Raw genomic sequence first — 17,329 nt, 5'->3', positions numbered from 1 at the left:
GCAAGCCCCACTTCCAAAAGCAGGAGGTAGACTCCACCAACCAAACTTCAAGCCCCACGTGCAAGACACGGGCCATGAAAGCGCGTATGGTCAACAAGCCACCCACCCGTTTTAAACTCCGAAACCCGAAAGAACCCTTTCTCTACAAGAACCTCCGCCCCTGCGGCTCCATTTGCTATTGCTATTTATTTGTATGTGTAACTCACTCAAACTCAACACCCACCCACCCAAATCCATGATATAAACACCTAATCGGACTCGTATTATCCAAACCAATCGGATCCAAACCTCAATGGACGCTTTCTAGGGTTTCGGTACGTCATTAGCCTATGCTCTGCTCTGTTTTAGGTTATCATCACGGATTACATTCAATCGAATAGGTTTACACACTAGCAGTGTTCTCTCTCTCTCTCTCTATATATATATATATATATATGTGCTGTAGTGGATTAGGTCATGCGATCATCACTGGCTGCTATTTTCAACCGAAAGAATAATCAGATTAGGGCTAAACCAAAGCATAAGAGGCTTGATGCGATATGTGAGACCACGTACGCGCAGAACCGTGTTCACCTGGAAGCGAGTGAGGATGTCTCGTCCGAGGTTAGACGGAGTTCTAGGGTTAGGAGACCTCCGCTGGTGTTGGACGCGTCGCCGGCGCCTCCCAAGAAGAGACGGAAGGTGAGTGACCTAGCTTATGGTGGTGCTTCGGCTAAAACGGAGTTGCGGTTGGAGGAGGAGGAGGAGTCGGGTGAGTGGAAGTCGAGGTTGAGGGATAGGGTTCGGAAGGTGAGGTTTTTGATAGGGGAGTCTTCTCTGAGGAGTAAGAATAAGAAGAAGGTTTTTGATCATTCTAATGGTGTTGATGAACGGTTGGATTTGATGGTTGTGCGGTCGAAACGGCCTGGGAGAGTTAAGGCTTCTAATGTTGTTAACAATGGAGATGTTAGTATGGACAACGGCGGTGAAGATGATGATGATGATGATACAACTGCAACTGCTCAGCAGGTAGTTGAAGATAGTACCAATAATGGATTACTGTTAGAGGATGTGGTAACGGATAATGGTGATGCTGATGAGTTACTGGAACAGGGGAATGAAGCTCCAGATGGTTTTGAATCAGAGGATACTATGAAAAACACTGTACAATCTGTTGAACAGAGTGAGCCTGCGGAACAGGCTGAACAAGCCGAACCTGGGGATCATGTAGGAGATTGTACATCCAATGCAGATCAAATGCAAGATGAGAACTCTAAGAAGGCTGTGGAACAGGAAGAAAAATGTTTTCCAGCTCATAGACAGCATAAATCTCATATCAAAAAGGGAAGATGGTGCGGTCTTTGTGGAGGAGGAACTGATGGTAAGCCTCCAAAAATACAGCATGATGGGGCTGGCAGTGATAACGAGGCATACAGTGGTTCTTCTTCGGCTGAGGAACCTACTTATGATATATTGGATGGGTTTGGTGACGAGCCAGACTGGCTTGGTCAGCTCTTGGGTCCCATAAATGACCGGTTTGGGATTGCTGGAATATGGGTTCATCAGCAGTGTGCGGTTTGGAGTCCAGAGGTATGTTTTTGTTCATTAAGAGTCTTCATTCATTATCATATAGGTTTAATTAAATGATACTTTTAAACAATGACTTTATCTTGGTTTTAAAATGCGCGCTTCGATGCATTTTGATCGAAAAGCCGACGCGTACGCAAGCATCATGTATGCAATTTAACAAACTAAAGACTTATGTGTATATATATATATATTATATTAAACTTGTTTCTTAAACACTAAATAATACAAGATTAAAAATATATATTATATTAAACTTGTTTCTTAAACACTAAATAATAAAAGATTAAAACACATGTTTTTAAGAAAAGCTACAGTACTACCAAAGAAGTTTTTTGTATAAACAAAATAAGTCATTAAACTCTATGTATACAAGTAGTCTATGCATAAGGTACAAGTACTCTACGCAGGAACTCACTTTAGCTTAGAAATGCGCGCATCAGACCGCATTGCGCACATCACACGTTATGAAATTTAGAGCACATCATTCTCGCATCATGGAATCGCAGCGCCTTGCTCCACTTGATGCGATCTCATCAGAGCATCATGCGCTCCTGATGCGCGCATCATGCATATATCTTTTCACAAACCGGATATTCCATTGATTCCCTACCATTTATGCTTATGATTGCAGGTTTATTTTGCTGGTTTGGGATGCCTGAAAAATGTGAGATCAGCTCTTTTCAGAGGAAAAGTATTGAAATGCAGCCGGTGTGGTAGATCAGGAGCAACAATTGGATGCCGTGTTGACAGGTGTCCAAAAACTTATCACTTGGTAAGCATTTTGTTGTTTTTAAGTAAAGTATTCAAGTAAACACCTTAAAAATTTGTATATTTATTTGCAGCCATGTGCTCGTGCTATTGGTTGCATCTTTGATCACCGAAAGTTTCTTATAGCTTGCACAGACCATCGACGTTTATTTCAACCCCACGGGAGTAAGTATTTGGACCGGTTAAAGAAACTTAAAGCTAGAAAGATGAAATTAGAATTGAGAAAACAGTCAAACGATGCGTGGCGCAAGGATCATGAAGCAGAAGAAAAATGGTTAGAAAATTGTGGGGAAGATGAAGAGTTTTTAAAACGTGAAAGCAAACGTCTTCATCGAGATCTATCAAGAATCCAGCCTGTTTACATTGGCGGACCCACATTAGAAAATCAAACACCATATCAAGGTTGGGAATCTGTTGGTGGGCTTCAAGATGTAATCCAATCTTTGAAGGAAGTTGTTATATTGCCATTATTGTATCCCGAGTTTTTTAATAATATTGGACTTACTCCTCCTAGAGGAGTTCTTTTGCACGGCTATCCCGGAACCGGTAAAACTTTGGTTGTCCGTTCATTAATTGGTGCATGCGCGCGCGGTGATAAACGGATCGCTTATTTTGCTCGTAAAGGTGCTGATTGTTTAGGGAAATATGTTGGTGATGCTGAGCGCCAGCTCAGACTTTTGTTCCAAGTAGCCGAAAAATCTCAACCGTCTATTATATTCTTCGATGAGATAGATGGTTTAGCACCTTCACGCACTCGGCAACAAGATCAAACACATAATTCGGTTGTCTCGACTTTACTCGCTCTGCTTGATGGTCTAAAGTCTCGTGGTTCGGTTACCGTGATCGGTGCAACGAACCGACCCGATGCGATTGATCCTGCTTTAAGACGACCTGGGAGATTCGATAGGGAAATTTATTTTCCACTCCCGTCGGTTAAAGATCGAGAAGCGATTCTCTCACTTCATACTCAAAAATGGCCAACACGTGTAAACGGATCATTGTTGAAGTTAATCGCGGGAAAAACCGTTGGGTTTGCTGGTGCTGATCTGGAGGCTCTTTGTACTCAGACAGCTATTATTGCTTTGAAAAGAGGATGCAACTGGGATAAACTTCTTAAATCTGCTGAAGAAAATGGGTGTGTTGGTAAACGTCCCGTTTTACCCCCGTTTACAGTTCAAGAGAGAGATTGGTTGGAGGCGCTTTCAACCGCACCCCCACCGTGTTCCCGTAGAGAAGCGGGAATGGCGGTTAATGGTATTGTGTCGGCCCCACTTCCAGTTCATTTGTTTCCTTGCATGCTGATGCCACTTTCTAAATTGCTTGTTTCATTGTATTTGGATGACCGTGTGTTTTTGCCACCTCATCTTTCTAAAGCTGCTGAAACAGTTAAGGCTGTAATTGTTTCTGCTTTAAACAGAAAGAAGGAGAACAGTGACTGTTGGTGGTCTCGAATTCAGGATTTAGCGACAGAAGCTGACATGGCAGGTGACATGGAATCAAATCTTTTACGCTCCAATGTGTTAGTTGGAAATGATACATTATCTGGTTTGGATGCTTTAAATGATGATGTTGATGACTCTAAAGTGAATAATGAATTCATGCAAAAGAATTTGGTGTATGGTGTATCACATTCGTTTGGAAAGAAATCGGGATTTTGTTTATTAATTTCAGGAAGTCCACGAAGCGGTCAAAGGCATCTTGCTTCTTGCATTCTTCATTCTTTTGTTGGAAATGTTGTGCTTCATAAGGTTGATTTGGCTACAATGCTGCATGAAGGAGCTGGTGACATGGTTCAGGGGTTAACACAAATTTTATGTAAGTTTTGTTTTACACTTTTATTCTAGATCACATGTTCGTTTAGCTTTAACCGAACAAACAGTTGAAATGTAGAAGTAAACAAACGGGGTTTTCTTGTTTGTGTTCGTTTGTTTAGGAAATGAAAATGTTCATGTTCATTTATGTTTGTTTGTTAACAATATAAAGGAACGGTTTGTGAATGAAAACAACGAATGGACATAACTGGGAGCATAATGAGCTAAAATTAGTTAAACGTAATGCGAAGAACACCTAAAAAGTTATCAAAACTAGACTAAGTTGTAAGAGCCAAAATTTTTTAAATGAATATTAACGAATGCGAACAAACGAACTTAAACTAACATAAAATAACGAAAATAAATGAATGAACGTAAACGAACGTTTATGAACATAAATGAATGAGGCATGTCTTCAGGTTCGCCCGTTCGTTTAACTAGATGAACACAAATTTTTGTTTATGTTCATTTGTGTATCTAATAGATGAACATAAATGTACTTTCCCGCTGAACGGTTCACTGAACGTTTAGTTCATTTATAGGTGATGATACTTTATATAAAAATGTTTATTCAAATTCTTTGCAGTGAGATGTGCAAGTGTTGGTTCAAGCATGATATTCATGCCAAGAATTGATTTGTGGGCCCTAGAAACATGTCATCAAGTCACTGATGATGAAAAGGCATCATGTTCAAAATCGTTTATAGATTCCAGTAATATGGGAAAATCTCTAGACCCGATCTTAAGGGCTTCTGACCTTTGGAGCTCTTTTGTTGAACAAGTGGAGTCCATGTTCATTTCTGCATCCTTGACCATTCTGGTAAGACAACTTTTTTATAATACTTTTCAACTTTGGCCATGATGAACTTTTTTTTTGTTTGGCATACTTGATATCTGAAAAACAGATATTTTACTCAAGGTTTAAAAGTACGGAATCGCGCCTCGAGGCGTTTTCCCATAGCCTCACGAGGCGTAAGCCTCGAGGCGAAACGAGGCGTAAGCTCGAGGTGGGATTTAAAAATAAATATAAAAATTATATATCTTATTAAAAAAATAGTTAACATCAAACAAAGAACTTTCCAAAATAATTTCATCATCCGATTCACTAGTCATGAAAAACACACAAAAGTCTAAACCATAATAATAAAAGACAAGTTTGAAACCCGACACCAATTTGGTAGAAGAAGAGAAGTCCAGATCTTTGTATTTTCTTGTGTGATGTGCAGAGTTAAAATAGGTAAAAATTAGGGTTAATACCAGCGTCGATTTTTTTACCGCCAAAATTTTTACCGTAAAAAAAATAGGTTTTCCCGCCTCTCACGCCTCAGCCGTACTTTCCGCCTCGACCGTTTTTTTCCGCCTCAGCTATGAAGAGGCGTACGTTTATTTTTATCCCCTGAGGCGCCGCTTCAAATTCGTTTTGTTACCGCCTCGAACTGAGGCGCGCCTCGAGGCGCCGCCTCACAGCGTTTTTTTAAACCATGATCTTACTTTCAGTTGTTTCTTTGAAAGCCTCAAAACTGTTTGGTAGGAAGTTTGTTTATACTTAACGAATGAGCATGAACAAAGTTTTTTGTTCATTTAGTTAAATGAAGAACATGAACGCATGTGATTTGTTTTGTTCATTTACGTTCGTGAATGTTTGTTTATGTTCTCGCTCATTTGTGCTTGTTCATTTACGTTTATTATGTTCGTTAGTTCATGTGTGTTTAAGTTCATTTGTTTATATATTCACTTAAATATTTTAGACCCACTATAATTTAGTCTAGTTTTACTAATTTTTTAGCATAGTAATTAAATGCGATAGGCGCACCTAAGGCGCATAGGCCTTCTCTAGGCGCTAGGCGCAAAAAAAGCGTGGGCTTGAGAAAAAAAAAGCGCACTTAAATAAAAAAATAACAAACAAAATTTTTAATGGCGAACAACACTTTATTCAAAATAACCAAATTTTTCAAAATCATATGAAAATCCGAAATAACCAAATTGTTCAAAAATCATTTGAAAATCCAAAATAACCAAATTGTTCATACTCGAAAGCAAAAAAATCATAGAGTAATAAATATAAAATCGAAAGCCATTGTCCTGTTCCTCAATTAAAAAAACAAAACAAGAAACTATTAACACTGTGTGCTAAATTAACAAAACAAACTAAATTAAAATAAACAGAATATTACCAACCTCATAATCGAAAACAAAAATAAAAAAAATAATAATAATTTGATTCTTTTCTTCCGGTAGGCTCTGTAATCGTGTTCTTGATATGTGATAAGAACAACCAAGTACGCTGTTCATTATAAAGAGAGAGATTAAGAGTTAATTTTGTTAATCCCATGAGTTTTTGGTAAGTTGTTCAAGATTAATCAAATAAAAACAAGGTAAATAAAAAAAAATATCAAAAACATATTCAGTTGCCGATTTTTCTCCTATATTTGCGACTTTAGTCAACTCAGTCGATAGATGAACGCTTCGCCCTAAAATTGCGCCTAGGCGCATGGCGCTGCGCCTTTAATTACTAGTTTTTTAGGCCTGACAGATTGGTGTTAATGTTAATTTTAATTGGTGTATGCTTGGTTGTTTGGTCAGCTATGTTCTTTTGTTTATATTCGTGAACTGTTCGTTTATACTATTAATAAACGGACAAAAATAATTACCAGCACACATTTTCTTAACAACTGTACACAAACAAGAAAACTCCTTCCGATTAACTCTTTGTGATTTTGTGTTTGATAGTTTGTTCGGTTAAAGTTAAACAAACGAACACAAATGTGTCTTGTTCGTGTTCATTCGATTCGTTTACAATTGAGATACTCGGTTACAGGTGACTTACACGTAATACTCTATTTACTTTATTTAATCATTACACTTTTACTTAAACAGGCTACATCAGAAGTCCCGTTTGAATTACTCTCACCAAGAATAAAGGATTTTTTTGGAAAGAGTAAACCAAACCCGAGTCCTTCAAATCATACAGGGAGTACCATACCACGCTTTTCCATACATCTTGACGGGAACTTCAAGCGCGATATGGCTATCGGTTCATCCGCTACAAAGTTATCAAACGACGTGGCTCGGTATTTTGTTGAGCTGATTCATCATAAAACTCATATCCATGAAACATTCAATGCTAACGAATCTTTTGATATGAACACACTACACCCTATTTTTGAAAAGTCAAAAAGCCAAACTCTATTCCTACCTACCAAAAGGGAGGAAAAAGGAAAGTCAAACTTGATGTTAGCTATATCAACATTCGGGTATCAAATCCTTCACTATCCTCATTTTGCTGAACTTTGTTGGGTCACATCAAAGTTAAAAGAAGGCCCGTTTGCTGAAATTGATGGGCCTTGGAAGGTCTGGCCTTTTAATTCTTGTATTGTTCGGCCCAGTAATGTTAAAGGCAAAGAAAAATATGGTTTGGTTCATGGGTTAATTGCTGTCGGCTTATCAGCTTATCGAGGTGGTTACTCGTCACTTAGAGACGTATCAGGTGATGTAAGAAACGTGTTGGAGATTTTGACTTCACAAATTAATGCCAAAGTTGAGAGTGGAAAAGATAGATATCAATTTGTTCGGCTTTTATCGCAAGTGGCGTATCTTGACGATATGGTAAACAGCTGGGCGTATGCGCTTCAGAGGTATGTTTTGGTAAATAAGTATCTTTAACCGCTTTAAGTTTTTACTTTTTTTGTTATGTCTTTAATTCTCATCTTAGAGCATTCTCTAGGCTTGTAAACCAACGGACATGAATGGACTATGTTCATGTTTGTTCGTTTAACTTTATTGAACAAATGATTGAACACGAAGAATTAAACGAAGTTTTCTTGTTTGTATTCGTTCGTTAAGAAAATGAATATGTTTGTGTTCGTTTATGTGTGTTTAATATAACTGAACATAGATGAACGAAGTTAGTTGAGCTAAAAGTAGTTAAAAATGTGTAGGGTTAAAAAAGTTATTGATACTAGACTAAATTGTTATGGGCCAAAAAAAATTAAATAAATATATTAACAAGCAAACTTTAACAAAGGTAAACTAATGAAGATTAAATGAACGTAAACGAACATAAGTGAATTTATATGAAAGAACGTAAATGAACGCTCGTGAACATAAATGAACGAACTAGACGTGTAAATGTTCGTTTATCCAAATGAACACGATTTTGTGTTCACGTTCGTTTGTTTATTAAATAATTGAGCATAAACGAATTTTCCGCCAAGCAGTTTATGTCATTTGGTTCATTTACATGCCTAGATCCTCATCAACATCTCCATTTCCACTTTATCTCTAGTCTGTAAATAAATTCTAGATAAATATTTAGGAAAATAATTTAGGGAACCTACAGTGAATCCATAAATATCAGATTCACTATTTGTTCCCTATATTTATTCTTAATATATATATTTTTCTTTGTGAGTGGGGGAAAGGGAAAATGTAGTAAAAATGAATAAAGTTTTATTTAAATAGATGGGGATAAATCTGAGGAATGGGATAAGTGTGTTTTTTTTAGCTAAATTTTGAGGATGAGTACGGAGAATCTAATGTGAATGCTCTTTTGTGTTACCTGCTCAGTCTGGAGGTGCCTTTTCAACCAATGGAACCAATCACAAAGCTTGATGAAAATGCCATTGTTCATGTTGATGGCACGGACATCCAACCCTTACATTCAGAATCCATGAAAGAAAATACTGAGCATGTGAATATTGTTGATGAACCTGAGCATGTGGATATTGTTGATGAACCAAACCACTGTTTACAAACTCAAGGGTCTACCACCTTCCCCGAGAATGTGGATATCGTTGATGAACCAAATCATCATTTGCAAACTCAAGGGTCTACCTCCTTCAAAGACCAAACCGGAAGCCCTTTAGAAGCCGAGCCAAACGAAATTGTTCTAGAACGTTCCGAGCCTAAATCCACAGAACATTCTAACGGCTTCATACAAGAAGAATCGGTTCCATCTCCAAGTAGTCTATGCTTGTATCGTTTTTGCTCCAAATGTTTATTCAACCTCAAAAGTGTGATGCAAAAACTTATAACCTCTCAGTGGGATTTAAAACCAAGCAACTTGACAACAGAGGATGTTGATGATGTTATAACATCATTATCTTTAAACCTTTCTGCGACTGTCCGTAAATTTTGTCTGTCGGATAACATAATGAAGGTTTTTGAAGTTCGTAGTTGTGAATGTGAAGTTTCTGGAAGTAACGGAATTGAGTGTGGTTGTCATTCAGAAAGCGACATCAGCGGTGGACAGGGAGTTGACTTAGAGGTAATTTACAAAAATGGCGTTGCTGTTGTGGTCCCGGAAACCGAGATGGATGTTTGTTATGACTGTAAATTTCAGAACCTGTGCCTTTGTTCTCTTATAGAGTATATAGTAATGAGCAAGCAGCCTTCTGGTTGAAAGTTGGCTTCAATCTGGCAATTTTTGACATCAAGAGATTACAGAAAAACACAATTTTGATTTTGGAGTCGATATGGGTTAGTTAATTTTCCCTTTCTTTTAATTTTTAAATCGATTTAATCTTTTTTCTTAATGCTAGTATGAACTTCATTGTTCTTGAATTTGAATCTGCATTTGATCTTTGGATGTGGAATGAAGTTAGGATCCAGATGATTAGTGTAATGAAAATGAAGGTTGAGTAGGTGAATTTCCAAAATGCCCTTTGGGTTGTTCACGAGCCGAGACGGGGTTAGCTCGAATCGAGCTGAGCTCGGCTTGACCTGAATCTATATACCGGGCTTAAATATGAGCTCGAGCTTGACTCACTTACAAACTGAGCAAGCTTGGTCGACTATCGTATTGGCCAATGTGGGAAAAGTGAACTAAAGAAATAAAGAAACAAACCGCTACTGCTAGAGGTTTAGAACTCAGACTTAGGAACTTTAAAGATAAGATTTTGAAATTAAGTTTACCAACTACTCAAAGTTTGTGATATATTTGTGAGTAAAAAAATGACAGAATTACAAAGAATGTTTATATCCAATTTCAGTCGTCGTCTTCTATCTTCAAAATTGATTTGCTTTGTTCTTTATATTTCTAAATTCAACGTTTGTCTTTTGACTCTAACCCCGTCTATTTATGCGTTAAGTCTGGTCACTTGAAGGTCGCATGAGGGTATAAGGAGTAATTTCCTCTCTCCTTAGTCTTTTAACTTTTTTAATATAAGATCGAAAAACACATGAAAAAGGCAAAATGTTTGAGAAAACAAAATCAGTGGAAAACTGGAAACAAGGATCTGAACGAAAAGAGGGAATTCTATAATTCTAAGCCACCGTCACTGCCCCACTAGAGGTGCACAAACCGGTTAAAAACTCAAATCTGGGTTGGTTTGGCCAACAAAAGTCAAAACCGATTTATGATCGGTTTCGGTTCGGGTTGAAACCGGTTCCTTACCGTGTTACGATCGGTTTCGGTTCGGATTTTGGTTGGTCTTGGTTCGGGTTTTGACCGGTTTTGGTGAATAAAACTACAAACCGGTTCCAAACCTCCGGTTTCAATTGGTTCCAAACCGATTTCTACATAATCGGTTTTAAACCGGTTCAGTTTTGGTTTAATTTTTGAGTCGGTTCGGTTAATTGGTTTGTTTGCCCACCCCTAACCCCACCATTGAGGGAAAGAGTTTTGAAATAATATATTTTTTTTATTTTTTTGTTTTTTAATTAACTTATATTTGTAATTAAATAGAACCCTCATGCGCATTGCACATGACTTTAGTTAATGAAAAAATCTAACTGGGTTAGGGCTAAAGGGCAAACACTTTTGGCTTTAGAAACATAAAAGACAAACAAATCAATTTGAAGATAAAGGATAACGACTGAAGTTGGATACAAAATAAAGGACAATCTCTGTAATTCTGCCTAGAAAATAAAACTCTACTTATTATCCGTGCTAACTTTGGCTCGAGCTGGCTAGCCATCCACCCCGCCCCCACCTTTGACTACCTAGCTGCAACCACCATTTGTCTACCGCCCCTGCTGTCATCGTCGATGCCCCACTCCGATCAACCTCTTCTCGCCCCGTATAATCACTCTCGTCGTCACCTTGTCACTGCCACCAACGTCTCATTAGTGGCAACGTCAAGTGTGGTCGGGCAGGGTGGTGGCAGTTGGGGAGGCAGGTTACTGGTGGGGAAGGGGATGTGACAATGGGGGATGGTGCTGCCAGCGGTGGTAATAGTAATAAATACTAATTCGTATACGTTTGTTTTATTACCTACAAATTCAAATGTTTTTGATAGATTTCGTTTCTTAATAGGTTCTAAATACTTTTGGCAATTTTAAAACGGAATCTAATTCCTTACAATTTTAATTCTTTGACGGAGTTCAATCCTTAAATGATCATTATACCTAGCTTATAATAAGAGATTATAAATTTCGCAATTATGCATGCGTTCATGGTTCCTGTCGGACTTCCTCCCCATCGTTGAATGTGTCCAAGTTAAACTTCTTGTGTCAGAAAAACTCTTTTATATCAACAAGAACAAAAATAAATCATATATTTTTGACAAATTTTATAGAAGTTTCACTCAAACCGAAAGAAAGTTTCAGATGCATTTTTATTTTATGTAAAATCGAAAGAAAGCCATGGATACGCACGCGCGTTGAGAGAAATCGACGGGAAGGAGAAAAATCAATTTCTAGTTCCAACTGGAGCCACAAATCAGCCTTGAATCATCATGCAAAGTATTTTGCATATCTAAGAACCAAAACTTCACTCAAATTTTCTTGCTACAGAAACAAAGGTTTGGTATGGACATTATTATTGTTGTTCAAACCATGCATTGTGTAACAAATTAAAAGACCAAATGTTTTATTTTGAAGACGCAAGAACAAAACATATGTAAGAGGAAGAGACATATTGAAAACACTACATTATGTAACGAAAGTTATTTGATTCCTTTTCCATATGAGAAGGTTAAGGATATAAAACTTCAAAGACTCAGAAAAAGAAATATCAACAATCTATTAACAATCTATACTATAGAAAACAACTCATGGTAAAAAGATTAGTCGACAAGAACACAATTATAGATATACTAGTTTGAGTCCCCGTGTTACAAGGTTTAATTAGGTTTTAGTTTTTAATCATTTTACTAATTTATGTTTTGTAATTATTTGTTTTATTTTTTAATGTAGTCATGTTTTGATTTAATACATATATATTAGCTTGTTACGTTCATTATATTTTAACGTTTTAGCTTTCAATTGAGATGTGTACGTTTTTAGATTTTTTTAACGAACATGCGTAAACAAACTGGACATGTTGATATTTTTAGACGAACAAACATTAACATAAATATTTGTATTATGACTTAGGGGTGGTTGATGTAGGTGATGATGGTGGTTGATGCATGAGAGGAGAGGTTGACGATGGTAGGTAGTAATCGGAAGTTACCCGGTGAGGGAGAGGATAGACCGACGATGTCTATTAAAGGTGACAATATCTATTAAATTGAATTAAATAATCAAGGGATATTGGTTTTAAATACTCTCAACTTTGACTCATTGGTAGATAGTACTCCCAACTAACGAATTATTCCCCAACACTCCCAACTTTTAACATATTTTCTTGTGACACTCTCGGAGTAACGAGACTGTAACTTCGTTAGTGTTTGGGGGTAAAAAATGTCATTTTTCAAAGTTCAATGGATTAAATCAAATTTTATTTATTATATATTTCAAACACTACACTCAATCTGTCCAATCTCCTCAACAACTCCGGTCCATAAACTCTCATCTTTCTTAATCACCTCTTTATCCATCATTACTTTCTTAATCTCTGAACCCAGTTCGGATAGTTGTTCGTCTGATGGTTGTTGTTGGGTGGGTTCTGATGTGAGCTTCTTCTTCTTCTTCTTCTTCTTAGGCGTTGCAGAGGATGGTGTAGCGGTGGGTTTTGGTTTTGTTAGTGGTTAGTATGCTGTATGGTGGAATTGGAAAGTGGGTTTAGGGTTTATTTGAATGGTGTTGGGTATTTGGGATGATTGATGATGGGTTTTGTTGCAGGTGGAAGTGAGAATTGTGTGAAGGAGAATGCCATGTTTAGGTTCTACACAAACCAGCTGCTCTTGAACCCCAAAAGATATTGAAAGTTTGTTTATAATATAAACTCTTCAAATATCTTTTACAATAAATTGCGTGTTTCCACTGTAATTTAGGTCTCGTAGCTTTTCAATTTCAAATGGAACTTTTGGCTAGTGTAATAAATAAAATTTGATTTTAATCCCCTAAAATTTGAAAAACGACATTTTTTACACAAACATTAACGAAGTTAGTGTCTCGTTACTCCGGGAGTACCAGAAGAAAATATATTAAAAGTTGGGAGTGTTAGGGAATAATTCGTAAGTTGGGAGTGCTATCTACCAATGAGTCAAAATTGGGAGTATTTAACACAATATCCCAATAATCAAATACATCAAAGTAAATAAAGTACATAACTTAGAAGTAAAACAAGATCCAAAATTTAATTCTTGTATCTTCTTCTTTAGCATGCAACCATAAGTTTCATCGAACAAATCTTGATAATTATATCATACGATAACCTGCATATGCGTTAAAAATACAATAATTTTGTCAACACTAGATTGAGTGAGTAAAAACACCAGATAAGTGAATATATAGCAAGTATAGAAAAATTCCAAACTGTATCAAGTGAGATAAACAATTTAACGAAATGAGCAAGTAAATATGTTGTCGGTAAGCACGATGCCAGATGCACTGGACGATGGCTAAATAAGTTGTCGGTGAGCACGATGTCAGATGAACTGGACGATGGCTACTACGACGATACAACTATATAAGAAAGTAAGCATATAACACGTTAGACATAAATTGGTATACACACATGATTAACACTTGCAATTGAGTATTAAATAATAATAAAATAATTAGAACGCATATGTTTTCAAAAGATTTAAAATAAGTAAAAATGAGACTGATTACTCACCTTAGTAAATAAGCGAGAGTAAAAGTAAGCGATAAGAATGATGGTAAAATAGACGTCACGCTCGTCGAGATGAATCAACTGAATGTCCTAAATAGTAATAATTGAAGGAAAACTACGCATCAATAAATGGACAATATATTAATAATGATTGGTGATTGACAGCTTTAAAATAATTTATTTTAAAGACTATTCTTATAAAGATTAATAACATGTAATTACATAATAAATCCTTTTTACTTAAAGATATTGAAGTTGTAATAATACACACACACAGTTGGGTTATAAAATACTTGACCAAAAAATTATTTAGAATAATAAGGTATATTATATACTTTAAGTTATGTATTTTACATAAACACAGCCTTTTTAAATAATTATTATAAAAACCTTTATTAATTTTTAATAATTTATATATATATAGTTCTAACCGAGATTCGGAAAACTACGAGTTAATATGTCGGTTTTTATAAAATACCGATTAATTAATATGTTTATAATATTTGCAATATAATTAAATTGATTAAATATATTAATATAATTGATTAAATATATTAATATAATGTTTAAATGGATTAAAACACAAAAATATGGGCTGCCAGGATTTGAACCCGCGCCTGCAGCCGTCCCCAAAAATCATACACACCAATCCAACCAACTGAACTAGTCTGGTCAGTTGTTAATAACTCAGGAACCAAAATAATATAAACAGATGGACAAAATTACCAGAAACCCTAAGAACCCTAACAACACCAATCTGTTAATCCGATTGATGTTCGATCAATTAGTGTTAGGGTTAAGAATCCAGAGATCAAAGCGACAATAACCATACCAAAAATTACCTCGAAAGATGTTTAGACAAGGATTAATTGCCGTAACAGAAGCCAGCCAATACGAAGATCAAGGATAGCAGACATGATTTATTATAATGTAATTCATTATAGGCGTTTTGTTGATTATAATGTAATTCGTTATAGGGGTTTTATTAAATAAATAAAATAAACAAATTATTAATAAAATAAAAAATACCCGATAGACGTGATAATTTTATTGATAAAATTTCCTGAATATAGAAACGGGTCGGATAACAAATAAAATATTAGTTTGAAAACCCGAGTGGTTACAAAAACTGCAGCAAAAGGTCAAACTTATATTGGGAATCATGATGCAAATTTAGTTTTGTAACATTTCCATTGTGGGTGTGTTTGTGTGTTAATTGTAGCATGTGTTAGCTGTTCCTCTTTGTACTTTAGGTGTTTTGTTTCTTGTTTGAGGTCCCTTGTATAGCCTTAAAAAGGATATATTCGAATATTCATATCGAATATGAGTATCTGCCATATATATATATCTATCTCTAACCCTCTCTAAGTTATGCCTAGTATGAAAACCATGTGTGTTCTTCGGGTTTGGATTTTTTTGGTCGGGTTCTTCGGGTTTTAAAGCTTTATATCTAGACCCATAACCCAACCCATATCTCTCTGGGTAATTCAGGTTCGGGTTAGATTTATCGGGTTTTGGGTATCAATGAAAAAAAAATCAAAAAAACTACAATAGAAAACTAAAACGAACAAATTATTATTCAAGAGTAAAACATATAAGAAAGTCCCCAAGGGCCGTCGAATTCTCATTTCTCAGGGACAGTTCTTTGAAAAACGTGTTGTCGTGAATGTGATGGCTGTGTCTATGTGTCATGGAAATTTATATATATGTTTTTAAATACCATGTTAGCGTTATTAGATATCACAAACTACCAAATATTTAAGAATTCATAATATAAGCGTCCTATAACCGGCCCACCTACTCACCTAAGCAAGTTACTTGTTAAACCGGGTTAGATGATAATTATGGCTCAAGATAAGACACCAATTAACCAGTTCGTGACAAGGAATAGTATATTATCCGGTTTGAAATAAAAGAGAAAGTATCTACCTATTCTAATAAAGTAAAATAATTGTAGACACTTGCCATCTTTTAGTTAATTCTCATAATTTTTTCCCTCCAAAACTAAGAAGTTAATTGGCCCTGATATATGGAATAGATCAATAATAATTCACTTTCCATTTATATATATCTATATATTTTTATAAAAATAGATATCAACATATTATTATACTATATATTTCAAAATATTTGGTGAAATCCAAAAACAACAACCCATATTTATAAAATATTGAAAAAAATATAATTTCAAATGTTATCGTTAACATATTATACTATGTATATTTTAAAAGATTGTAAAGAAAAACAAAACTCGAATATGCTTTCATTTTACAATGTATTTTTTTAATTATTAAATTATAAACATGTGCTTAAAAGTTGATTCATTTTTTTAAATCTATCCATTAATCTATTATTATTATTATTATTATTATTATTATTGTAAATTGTCATATAAATTTATAAATTATAAATATATGTTTTAAATTTATCCATTTATTTTCATGATTAATTTAGTAAACTATATATATGTTAAAATGTAAGGACAATATATACGAATCACTTTCAGACATAACAAAGTTTATCATATTTAATTTCTTAGTTTTTTTTATCAATGATTGTTTCAGGTTTTTTGTGGAACTTAAATTTGATTTTTATAGTTAAAAGTTGGTAAATAGATTGTTTGGTACAAGTTAACTATATTTAGGTCAAAATTTGTTACGGGTCAAAAATGGGAAATTAGTTTTTTTTTTAAGTTTGAGAATGCAAATAGATTTATCGTCAAATTTGTTATGGGTTAAAAGTGTTAAATTGAAAATGTCAAACGAATGAAAGTTAGAATTTTAAACATGATTCGAGCTTCAGATTTATTTTCAAGGGTATTTTTGAAAATAATCAAAAGGTTCGGAATTTGGCAAATTGATTATTTTTTCCCCGACTATTAAAAAATAAGAAAAGATTACGAACACTTTCGACATGTCACCCCCATGCCTATCATGCTTCTAACGTTTATCAATTTTGAAATATTTATGTGAGCATTAACTTTTCAGATCATTGGTGATCAGAATGTTGTATGGGAAGCATGCCATGCATAAATATGCTCATATGAAACAAAATATTCATAAAATTGAATGAGTTAACATGCTATTTTTTATGTTGTCATTATGACACAATTGAGAGACCCCCCCTGAAACTTTTCAAAATCTATTTCATGGTGTAGCTCAGATAAACATAGTTCTTAAAGAACATCCATCGTTACAATTTAATGTTCTCATTTCCTTCGATGGGTGGTAAACTTGTAA

General features: G+C 35.2%; 1 protein-coding gene across 1 annotated transcript; it reads left to right on the top strand.

The window, feature by feature from the left end:
• Positions 1–449: 449 nt before the first annotated feature.
• Positions 450–9,762, top strand: LOC143595916 (uncharacterized). Its single transcript, XM_077074813.1, has 6 exons — positions 450–1,569; positions 2,201–2,341; positions 2,412–4,152; positions 4,735–4,967; positions 7,025–7,782; positions 8,714–9,762. The coding sequence occupies exons 1-6, from the start codon at positions 457–459 to the stop codon at positions 9,546–9,548; spliced, it is 4,821 nt and encodes a 1,606-aa protein (XP_076930928.1). The 5' UTR covers positions 450–456; the 3' UTR covers positions 9,549–9,762.
• The last annotated feature ends 7,567 nt before the right edge of the window (positions 9,763–17,329 follow it).

Source organism: Bidens hawaiensis, unplaced genomic scaffold (assembly GCF_021521415.1).
Source record: "Bidens hawaiensis isolate Kalapana, Puna unplaced genomic scaffold, B.hawaiensis_p1.1 tig00045684_1, whole genome shotgun sequence".
Lineage (NCBI taxonomy): Eukaryota > Viridiplantae > Streptophyta > Magnoliopsida > Asterales > Asteraceae > Bidens > Bidens hawaiensis.
The sequence above is the reverse complement of the archived record's forward strand: the minus strand, read 5'-3'. Positions and strand labels throughout refer to the sequence as shown.

Excerpts from the sequence above, each read along its gene's own strand:
- LOC143595916 (XM_077074813.1), top strand. The coding sequence starts at position 457 with ATGCGATCATCACTGGCTGCTATTTTCAACCGAAAGAATAATCAGATT. Across the intron at positions 1,570-2,200 it reads GTGCGGTTTGGAGTCCAGAG|GTTTATTTTGCTGGTTTGGG; the intron begins GTATGTTTTTGT and ends TTATGATTGCAG. Across the intron at positions 4,153-4,734 it reads GGGGTTAACACAAATTTTAT|TGAGATGTGCAAGTGTTGGT; the intron begins GTAAGTTTTGTT and ends AATTCTTTGCAG.